At 40.3% G+C, this 12,276-nt stretch overlaps 1 protein-coding gene across 1 annotated transcript in view; it reads right to left on the reverse strand.

Moving 5' to 3' along the window:
* The window catches only part of LOC126471204 (KICSTOR complex protein SZT2-like), a 525,225-nt gene that overhangs the window by 226,470 nt on the left and 286,479 nt on the right, over positions 1-12,276 (reverse strand). The window contains exons 11-12 of the mRNA XM_050099318.1: positions 6,136-6,367; positions 5,959-6,040 (exon numbers count right to left, since the gene is read on the reverse strand). Coding sequence (XP_049955275.1) covers positions 5,959-6,040; positions 6,136-6,367 — 314 coding nt within the window. The remainder of the gene's footprint in view (positions 1-5,958; positions 6,041-6,135; positions 6,368-12,276) is intronic.

Here is a 12,276-nt window from a genome sequence, read left to right on the forward strand (position 1 = left end):
CTCCCTGTTACCATCATGAGCATCATGTTACACCAAACATAACACATCAGTGTGTCCCCAGCCTCAGGCCTTCTGTCATAAGTGTCAGTAAACAGGCCACATTGGGGTAGTCTGCCACTCAGTTATACAGAATGCAGCATCACAGACCATGGATGCTGATATTCGAGAAATGTTGTTGTCAGTGTCAGTTACCTATCATGATTCCAACAAGCTTTTTATCAGGCTTTTTGTTCTCTTGTGACTGTTGCTCCTGAAGGTAAACATGGTGTGGCAGTTTCCCTGCTTAATGCCCAAACATATTGAGACCTCAGCTATCCGCAGTTGTTGCCAGTAAGCAGGCGCCTCAGGGGATACAGTAAACAGCAAATCCCCTAGCTTGGCCAATTCGTGGTGGATGTCACCTGTAAATCAGTGTCTCAACCTATTACCTTTATTGTTGCCCATGACAGTACTTCAGAAAACCTTTTTGGGTTTAATGCCTTTCAGGCTTTTGGCTTTTCAGTCACAGACCCCATACAGTTCATATCTGCCAAGGGCCCTTATCAGTCTTTCGAATCTCTGTGCTCAGAATTTCAGGATATCTTTGCAGAGGGCCTAGCGTGTGTCACAGACATAACCCACATAACCTATAAGCAGTCAGCTTATCCTAGATTTTTTTGTGCCAGGCAGATTTTCCTGGCCCTCTGCTCTCAAGTCATGGTAAAGCTGGATCAGCTTATCTCTCTCAGGGTTGTGGTTCCCATTTCCTCTAGTGAATGGGCCACACCCCTTGCCATCATTAAGAAACTCTCTGGTAAATTGTGCCTTTGCAGTGATCTTAAGACCACCATGAATTCACAGTCCATGGTCAGCACATACCAACTGCCATGTCCTGACGAACTGTTCACACACTTAGCAGGGGATCAATTCTTCTCCAAACTTGATCTTTCCACAGCATATCACCAGCTTGCCCTGGATGATGAATCCAAGTGTATCATAGTCATTAACATGTCTTTTGGTCTTTATGAATACCATCAGCTGATGTTTGGGGTGGCAAGTGCCCCAACAATTTTTCAACACTATTTGAAACATACCATGTTCAATATTTTTCACTGTTTCAACTATCTGGATGACATCGTCATCACAGAACATACTTTGAATGACCACCTGCACAACCACCAGGCCCTCTTTCAAAAACTTTGGGATGCAGGTCTGTGTTGCATTCTGCAGAATTCCAAATTTTTCCAACCTCCTCTTGAATATCTGGACCATGTCATCTTGAGGCAGGATGTCCAATCCATGGAGTGCCCTGCCAGAACAATTGCAGACTTTCCATGTCACTAGTCATTGTGTGAACTGCAGGTTTTATTTATGTAAAATTGCCTGTTACCACTGGTTCATCCACTATCGTGGACCCACTGAGTCTCCTTCAACACAAAGGTGCTGCCTTTGTCTGGTCTCCTGCGTGTGACCAGGCCATCACCATGCTGCAGGAACGCCTCCAGTTGGCACCGTATCTAGCTACCCTTGATCCCAACAAAACATTGCTTTCGGCTATGGATGCCTCACAGCAAAGCACAGAGGAAGTCCTCAGGCATCAGAAAGCAGATGGCTTGGAGTAGCCACTAACAATTGTATCCAAACCCCTCTGTCCAGCACAGGTCCAGTACTCTCAGATTGAGATGACAGCTCTGGTCATTGTGTATGCGGTCACCAAATTACACATTTTCTTGTATGGTGCCAAATTCCAAGTAATTATGAACCAGAAGCCCTTAATTTCATTATTTAGTCTCTCCACCTAGGCTCACAGGTTGCAGTGGTGAGCTTCGTTCTTCTCCAAATACAACTGTGACATTCATTTTTGCCCCATGGTGTGCCATGCCAACACACACACCTTTTCCCAGCCTCCCATTTGCCCGGACGCCCAGTTCAATTGGGTGTAGCTCGTGTTTTAATTTGGATGTCACCTCCCAACAAGCGGTAAATAGTTTCGGATAACTAGTGCCCGAGTCACCAAGGCAACAGCAGCAGACACCATCCTCAGGCAGGTAGTCTGCCTTGTCCAACAGCATTGGTCTTCTTGTCCTCTGGACCACTCATCCAATCCACTTCGCAACTACTTAGTCATGGCCATTGTCTCTCAGTCTTAGATTGGGTCCTCCTCATCTCCATGGATGATGCAGCTCCCCGGGTGGTCTTTCCAGGAGTTTGCAGCAAGAGGTGTTACAGCTGTTATATGAAGGGCACTGGAGCACTTCCCGCACCAAAGCCTTGGTTCACAGACATATTTATTCTGCCTCAGCACTGACCAAAAAGTGGAACACTTGGTTGTTGCATATCTCCAGTGTGATAGTGAACAGGTGGCTCCCAGGTCATCATTCACTCCGTGGCCTCCAGCAACCCAGCCCTACGAATGCACCCACATTGATTTTGCAGGTCTGTTTTTGAATGCATTCTGACTGATCGTCATCAACACATTTTTGCATTTTCCATATATGGCCTGGTGTCCGTTGGTCACTACTGTGGTTGGTATTCAAACTCTATCCAATTTTTTTTTTTTTCTGAGGAAGGTCCTTCAATAATCCTTGTTTTGATAATGGACACCAGTTCCTATCTAAAACGTTTCTGTGTGCAGTCAAACATTTGTCATGTTCAATCCCCTCCCTTCCACCCACAATCTAATTGGGAGGTCAAGAGCATGGTGTGCTTCTTTAACAACCAGATGAAAAAAATCTGCAAGATTTTCCCACTGAAGAAGGGTTAAATTTTTTCTGACACCCTACCAGATGACTCCTATTGGTCCTTGTAGCCCAGCAGGATTACTCCAGGGGTGCAAACAAAGGAGACTGCTCCACCTGCTCCATCTTGGATTCTGCCCGCCATTGAATTCCAGAGCACCAGGCTTTATGCTAGAGATGGAAGTCTGGGTACATAGTTTTGGTCAGTGTCCCTGCTCGAAACCGTCAGTCATTGTGCGCCAGAATGGCCACTGTGTCTACACCCTCCAGACAGGGGATCAGGAGGTCAAGTACCACCAAAATCAGCTCCACATGCAAGTGAGCACTATCCCCCACCCACCCCCTCCCCCATCCCAGCTGCAACACCACATTCGGTGGTAACGTGGTCACTGGGTGCAGCCTATGTGTGAGGCTTCTGGTCTCCTCTTCCAGTTACAGTAGTGACTATGACTTGGCAGCCTCCGGCAGCAGCTCCATTGGTGCTCCAGCTGGTTCACTGTCACATGTCACAGGAGATGTGGCAGTGTCACTCCATCTTCCATACTACCATCAGATATCGCTGTGGATTCCAACTTGGACTGCCCGTCGCCAGTTCTGTTATTTCATGTTGTGACAGGAAAGGGGAGGGGGAGGGGGAATGGGTGGGGGATGGGGACGGGGAGGGAGAGGCATTGGAACTCTCTTTGCACTGGCCAATTTCACCATATACCCAGGTCTCCAGCGACTTAGGGTTGCTTGCTCCTCTCGCCTCCTGGGCCTCTATGAATGTGGATGCCATCTCTACATCACAGCTGTCTGCAACTCACCCTGGGGACCAGCAAACCTCTGCTCCCCAAAGAGTGGAATGGTGCAATGACCCGCATAGACCCACACCCAAGATTCAAGCAAGCAGTCATAAAGCACACCGCAGAACTTAGCAGACACAGCTAGAAGTTCGACAACCATCAGAGGCTTCCACTCACGAATGCGTGTGCAGCCTCTTGTGTGCACACCTTACCATCCGGCTGACAGCTTTTAGAGACAGGCCTGGACAGATGTAACTCAGTTACATGCTTATCTCTTCATATGTGTTGTCAAACTGTTGCTATGAGCTCCTCTGTGGCTAGTGTACCCATTATAATAAGTTGTTTTCTAGACTTAATAAAGTCGATGTGTCAATCATTGTGCAATGTTCTCTTGTGGGAATACAACAACCTGAGAACTGCACCACTGCCAGACCAGGTGGAACTACCACTAGTGGTACATCAAATTTAGGAACATGTGACAAATATCCAATGGCCACCTGTTTTACAAGATGGTGAACATCAGATTTTAGGAGACTAAGCATTTGTGCACTGCTTCTAGGTCATGCTTTACAATGATTTACTTTAAGCCCCTCTTCAGCCCCCATACACCAGACCTTTCAAAGTGTTGTGATGTGGTATCAACACATAAAACAGATTGCAAAATGATAAATGTTACAAAGCATTTATCGGGAGAGTTAAACCAGTGTTTGTGTCATACTATCATCATCTTTGGACAGCAAGCTGACAACCATGGCTGCACAACACTGTGCCACACTCATGCAGGGTCACTGTCCAGCTGCTCACCACTGATCACACCTTCGAATACACCTATGGCTGCATGGCTGCACCACTGCCACAAACAACGCTCTGCACAAGAGCCGGATGGTAATTTAAGTTGAAGTACTCCCATATTCTGGGTGCTCCACATTTTTTTTTCTTTTTTTTTTTTTTGGGGGGGGGTGGGGGGGGGGGGGGCTGCATGAGAATAAATGATCAATCAATCCAGTATATATGTTCTGTCTCATTTATTATTCATATGTTGATATGGTATTTTCTTTTCCTCAACAAAAGTGATTATCATTATATGTGATATTGGCGTTTATGTGTGTGTACATATAAATGTGTATACATTAAGTTCACCTAACTTATGTTAGTGATTAATAGGGGATAACAAAATGACTTAATTGCCTATGACTTGGGCTTGATAGTGTCCTCAAGTTTTTTTATCTCGTTGCGTGAAATAGTCATCAGAGAGGCACATAACACCATTCCACTGTTTTCTACATAAAATAAACATATATTTGACTAAATTTTGTCATCTTATCCAAGGGTTAAAAATTCACATGTTATAATATTTGTCAATGTCCAAAAAAGGACTGTACACATATAGTATTGTTAAGGTGTTTTATCATGTGAAGCAGAGCCATAAAATTAGAAAGGAACATATCATTCCATTATTTTTTACATAAAATACAAGTACATTTCATTAGTATTTGTCATCTTAAAATTTATAAGAGTTGATAATGTCTCAAAATGCATTATATATACAACATAAGCATTTACATATGTTCATAAATATGTGCTCCCAAAACATAAAAATTGTAAAATGACAATATTCTTTCAAAGTCTGTGATCAATAATATAAAAAAGAAAAAGTGTGTACAAGAAAGATGTATGCAGGATTATAACTGAGACTTCTCATTGTGCTTCGGCTTAGTGTAGTGTGCAGACTCTCAAAGTTAAAGGTCGTTGGTATGACCAATTGCCCAAGTCAATTTAATGCAAAGCAATTTTTTATTCTGGTCCAAGCTGCTGGAGATGGTGGTCATGTGTGCATGAGGTGTGCTTGCTTCTGTGTGTGTGTGTGTGTGTGTGTGTGTGTGTGTGTGTGTGTGTGTGTGTGTGTGTGTTTTCATTTCTGAAGAAGGCTTCGGCTGAAAGCTAAATGCGTAACAGTCTTTTCATTGTACCTGTATGCAACTCATTGTACCGTCTTTACGGTTACAGAACTCTATCTTTTTCCTAATAATGTTAATGGAATTATGTTATGTTCCCTTCTAATTTTATGGTTCTATTTCACGTAATGTCCATAAGACAACTAGAGGACACTGAATAGCCCAAAATAACACAATTTTGTTATCCTCTGTTGATCACAAACCTAAGTACTTTAGTTTCACTGCACATGATATATGGGCCTCAAGATATGTTAATTAAATGAAATTGCAAGGGTTATAAAGGGCGTATTTTAATTTGTATTCCACTTTATGGCATATTTGAATTATGTAAACAAAAAAACTTACAAAGAACCTTTGTAACATTGACAGCAGAAAACTGTTAGATAAAACTACAAGTTTCTAAAAATAAGGAACTATTTTCACATATTTTTAAAAATATTTTCACACATAAAGAAGCAATGTTAACAAACATAACACTGATTTCATACAAAAGCCTTTTACCTCTTCAACAGATGTTGCAACAGCTTTATGTTGATAATCTGGAAGATGCTGCAAAAAGTCAGCTGCAGACCCCGAAACATACCTGTAAGAAAAAGAATTTGTTTTCAGAAGCAAGCTAGTTAATTAGCTGTTTTTAATAATTACAAGAACTGTCCAAATAAAATATTTCTGACATACTGATGATTTGATGTAAGACTGCTGTGTGTAGATCTGGCAGGTGAATTAGTTCCATCTGTTGGCACTGGAGATGAACTGCAGAATGAGGTACTTCTCATTTCAGTTAATGTCTTCTCTGAAGTAACAAATTCCACAGTGTGTGGCAAAGTTAGGCAAAACACATCCAACGTTACCTGTAGGCCACTGACATTTATGTCTGCATCTGGATTTTCCAAGCACTCCGTTAGTTCACCTGCCGGACACAATATTTTTTATTAAGTACCATTATACATAGAGTAAACATAATCAAAGTACCATAGCTCTGAAAGGAAGTCATAATATTATTTTTAGTTTTTTTACAATATGTATAATTACATGGCTTCGATTATCAGTAAGTTTTACATTATTACGCTTGTGTATATTATTAATACAGCTGCCTTCAACATGGTATTCTCTTAAATCTGAATCTTTAAGATGTGATCTTAGTAGTACACAGTAGGGCATATCTAAATGCTCCAATGCTTATAATTGTTTTCAAATATTTCTTCATGTCATTGTTTCAGACTGCTGAATAAATAGTTATAATAGGAATGCTCTTGGTGTCATCATTTCAGAAATATTTCACATTCTCTTCTAAGTGGAGGAGGAGGAGGAGGAGGAGGAGGAGGAGATTTAACATCCTGTCGACAACGAGGTCATTAGAGACGGAGCACAAGCTCGGGTGAGGGAAGGATGGGGAAGGAAATCGGCCGTGCCCTTTCAACGGAACCATCCCGGCATTTGCCTGAAGCGATTTAGGGGAATCACGGAAAACCCAAATCAGGATGGCCGGAGACGGGATTGAATCGTCGTCCTCCCGAATGCGAGTCCAGTGTGTTAACCACTGCGCCATCTCGCTCGGTCTCTTCTAAGTGGATTTACTTCATTCCTTCTCTCTGTGAGAAATTATTTCCACTTACATTTTGAAAAAGTGCTTACATCAATCCTTTCAAAGTTTACATATCATATTACTTCGGGTCATTCAGCATATTACCCACAGTTACAAAAACATTGATGCATATTGTTCATGAAGATTAGATTAGATTTACTTTCAATCAATTGATCCGTAGTGAAGTGGTCCTCCAGGATGTAGAAAATGTCAGAAAAACAATAATACATGACAAATATTTACAACTCAAACACATAAGCTAATGTACCATGCCAAAGATCCCAAGTGGAATGATCATCATTTTTTTAATGAACACAATATGAAAGAATCATTTTTACAACCACTAATGCGCTGAATTTAAAATAAAAAAAAAGTTTTTTTTTTATTTGTAAGGTAATAAATGTGTAATAGAACTACACTACTGGCAATTAAAATTGCTACACCACAAAGATGACATGCTACAGATGTTAAATTTAACCGACAGGAAGAAGATGCTGTGATATGCAAATGATTAGCTTTTCAGAGCATTCACACAAGGTTGGCGCCGGTGGCAACACCTACAACATGCTGATATGAGGAAAGTTTCCAACCGATTTCTCATACACAAACAGCAGTTGGCCGGCATTGGCTGGTGAAACATTGTTGTGATGACAGGTGTAAGGAGGAGAAATGCATACCATCACGTTTCTGACTTTGATAATGGTTGGATTGTAGCCTATCAAGATTACGGTTTATCATACGTGACATTGCTGCTCGCGCTGGTCGAGATCCAATGACTGTTTGCAGAATATGGAATCGATGGGTTCAGGAGGATAATACGGAATGCTGTACTGGATCCCAATGGCCTCGTATCACTAGCAGTTGAGATGACAGGCATCTTATCCGCATGGCTGTAATGGATCGTGCAGCCACATCTCGATCACTCAGTCAACAGATGGGGACGTTTGCAAGACAACAACCATCTGCACGAACAGTCTGATGACGTTTGCAGCAGCATGGACTTTCAGCTCGGAGACCATGGCTGTGGTTACCCTTAACGCTGTATGGTGTACTCAACGACGAACCTGGGTGCACGAATGGCAAAACGTCATTTTTTCGGATGAATCCACGTTCAGTTTACAGCATCATGATGGTCGCATCCATGTTTGGCGACATCGCAGTGAACGCTCATTGGAAGCGTGTATTCGTCATCACCATACTGGCGTATCACCCGGCACGATGGTATGGGTGCCATCGGTTACATGTCTCAGTCTCATCTTGTTCGCATTGACGGCACTTTGAACAGTGGATGTTACATTTCAGATCTGTTTCAACCCGTGGCTCTACCCTTCATTCGATCCCTGCTAAACCCTACATTTCAGCAGGATAATGCACGACCGCATGTTGCAGGTCCTGTACGGGCCTTTCTGGATACAGAAAGTATTCGACTGCTGCCCTGGCCAGCACATTCTCCAGATATCTCACCAATTGAAAACGTCTGGTCAATGGTGGCCGATCAACTGGCTCGTCACAATACGCAGTCACTACTCTTGATGAACTGTGGCATCGTGTTGAAGCTGCAAGGGCAACTGTACGTGTACACGCCATCCAAGCTCTGTTTGACTCAATGCCCAGGCGTATCAAGGCCATTATTACGGCTAGAGGTGGTTGTTCTGGGTACTGATTTCTCAGGATCTACACACCCAAATTGCGTGCAAATGTAATCACATGTCAGTTCTAGTTTAATCAATGGAGTAGAAGGGGTTGGCCACCAATAAATCCTTTAGGCTTCTCTAAACTGAATTTCATTGGTTGTTAAGCATTTTATGGCTGCTGGCAAGTTATTGAAAATGTGTGTTCCTGAATAATGCACACCTTTTTGTACAAGAGTAAGTGACTTTAAATCCTTGTGAAGATTATTCTTATTTCTAGTATTGAGTCCATGAATTGAGCCGTTGGTTTGAAAAAGTGATATATTTTTAATGACAAATTTCATTAAGGAATAAATATATTGGGAAGCTGTAGTTAGTATACCTAGTTCCCTAAAAAGGCTTCTGCACGATGTTCTTGAGTTCACTCCACACATAACTCTTACTGCACGTGTTTGTGCTCAGAAAACTGTACCTTGGCTTGATGAATTACCCCAGAAAATAATCCCATATGACATTATGGAATGAAAGTAAGCATAGTACGCCAGCTTTTTTCATTTTTATATCCCCTATGTCTGACACAATTCGCATTGCAAATAGAGATTTGTTAAGACACTTCAGCAGTTCTGTGGTGTGCTCCTCCCAGTTGAATTTATTATCAAGCTGTAATCCCAAGAATATAACACTGTCCACTTCTTCTATCTGCTTGTCACCGTATGTTTGTAATATACTTGTGGGACACCCCTTACAAGTTCTGAACTGCATGTAGTGTGTTTTTTCAAAGTTTGATGATAAAGAATTGGCTAGGAATCAAAGATTAATGTCCACAAATATTTTATTATCAGATCTTTCTAAGACTACACTTGATTTGCTATTTATTGCAATTTTTGTATCATCGGCAAACAAAAGAACTTGGCATCTGGTAATGTCACCGATGAAAGGTCACTGATATACACAAGACAAAGTAAGGGCCCTAAAATGGAACCTTATGGGACCCCACATGTAATTTGTTCCCAGTTGGATGATGACTGATAGCTTAATACATGTCTCTTTCCTAATAACTCCCTTTGTTTCCTGCCGGAGATATAAGATTTGAACCATTTTTCAGCATTTCCTGTTAAACCATAATATTTTAAATTACTTAAAAGGATATTGTGATTTACACAGTTCAATGCCTTTGGCAGATCACAAAATATACCAGTTGCCCGCAATTTTTTGTCTAATGAATTAAGCACATTTTCACTGTAAGTGTAGATAGCCTTCTCAATATTAGGACCCTTTAGAAATCCGAACTGCAACTTTGACAGTATGTTATATGAGATAAGATGGTTATAAAGTCGATTGTACATTACTTTTTCTAAAATTTTTGAGAATGCTGGATCTCCCTTCTTAAACAGTGGCTGAACTTCAGCATATTTCAACCATTCAGGAAATATTCCATTGATAAACGACTGGTTACACTGATAGCTTAATATGTTACTTAACCCAGAATCACATTCTTCAATTAACTTTGTTGATATTTCATCATACCAACTAGATGTTTTTGATTTTAAAGATTTTATGATGGACATTATTTCTGCTGGGGTAGTGAGGGACAAATTCATATTAAAGAAGTTACTTGAAATATCTGGTCTGAGGTATTCCATAGCAGCATCTACAGAACATGACAACCGCATCTCTTCAGTAACAGTTATAAAATGTTTGTTAAAAAGTACTGCAACACTATACACATCTGTCACCAATGTATCATTTACTCTTAATGCTATTTGTCCCTCTTCATGTCTGGTTCTACCGGTCTCCTCCTTCACTATATTCCATATTGTCTTTATTTTGTTATCTGATAGGACTATCTTTTCCTTGTAATATATTTGCTTTGATGTCCGTATTACAGTCTCTAATATTTTGCAGTATTTCTTGTAATGTGCTATAGCATCAACATCAGAACTGTTTCGGATTGACTGCCTCACCATGTATAACATCCACGTTAGACATCGATCAGGCTTCCAAAAACACTATAGCACTGCAATTCCATTAATCAGACTGTCAGACTGAGTGATGATTTAGTTTCACCCATGGACAGACATGAGGCAACCATTTTAAAACTGCTTGATTTCAGCATGGCATATGATACTGTTGATTTCATAATCTTACTTTTGAGAAAGAAACAGTGATTTTCTGTAAGAACTACATGAAAAGCAGATTTCAATGAGTCATCCACAGCTGTCACAAGTTACCACACAAAACTGTGATTGTGATCTTAGGAGTCCACCTAAGTTCATTCCTCAATCCATTTCTTCTTTTCCTGTATATCAATGGTATTTTGCTTGTGTTACATTATTGTAACTAACACTCAAATCTCAACGAAATTCAGTTGTGTCTCAGTGACTGGTTATTCCTCCATCTGAGACATGAATGATGACATCTGTTCTGTATCAAGAAGGGCACAAAACCTGCATCTTAAAATAACATGCAATCGTTACAATGTAACATAAGTTGATCAATAAACATTTTGGCAAGGACATTTCTTGCATACTCTTTGAGGGTACCATATTGCCATATCAAACAACAGTAAATGATCTCATCATAATCCTGACTGAGCATTAAATTGGGAAGAACAGACTGTCACAGCCAACAGAAGCTTTCTCTTTTACTTTATGCAATTCAAAAACTTGGCAGAAGATTTACTGTTAATACGAAACAAAATTGTTAAGGCTTTCATGGCCACTTGTCGACAAACTGCCTATTGGCTTCTGTCTCGGGTTCTTCGGCTGACGTTCATCTAATGATTTTACTGACGTTTCGCCAGCCACTCATGCTGGCGAAACGTCAGTAAAATCATTAGATGAATGTCGGCTGAAGAACCCGAGACAGAAGCCAAGAGGCAGTTTGTCAAAACAAAACAAATTGGAAGACAAGGATACTCTCACTGCAGTCCTCGGTCAAACTGAGAGTGGTTTTGCAAAGTTTCCCACATCCCTCTAGTTGAATATTGACCCTAGATTACACTTTAAACGAACACTCAAAAATGTAGCATTCATAAGTCATTTTGTTAAATTTTAATTATGCCAGTCAACATAAAAAAGTACAAGCCATGAAGATAGATAAATTCGTTAACGTGATCATATTTAAAATACAGCAAGCAAATAAAGTATTCCACATTGTATCAAAGTTCTATAAGAAACATTTTTAAAGTTTAGTTCTGGTACGTGAAGGATATATTAATCAATGGCATTTTCTCTTATTGCTTTCCTTCATATCCAGCAATATCTTTTCTGTCATCTGAGCTCTTTTTTTATTTCTGATTATTAATTTTCTGGGTCAACCTACCATTATGTGAACAGAAATGTATTTTGTGAATATTTTCTAGCTTTATTATCTAACTCAATAGATATGTTTGGCTTAAACATATGAGGATATAGTTTCAAGTCATTAACTCAGAAAAGGTAGCATCGATAATCATGTTAATAACATATAAAGTTGTGCTATGCATGTATTAATAAAATACACTCACTTTTTAAGTAAAAAAGTAATTTACTTCAAAAAAAGATTTAGAGAGGATAACTATCGATCATTCAGGATACAGAAAGTGTAGTGTACATCTATTCA

This window comes from Schistocerca serialis, chromosome 3, assembly GCF_023864345.2.
Source record: "Schistocerca serialis cubense isolate TAMUIC-IGC-003099 chromosome 3, iqSchSeri2.2, whole genome shotgun sequence".
NCBI classification, from domain to species: domain Eukaryota; kingdom Metazoa; phylum Arthropoda; class Insecta; order Orthoptera; family Acrididae; genus Schistocerca; species Schistocerca serialis.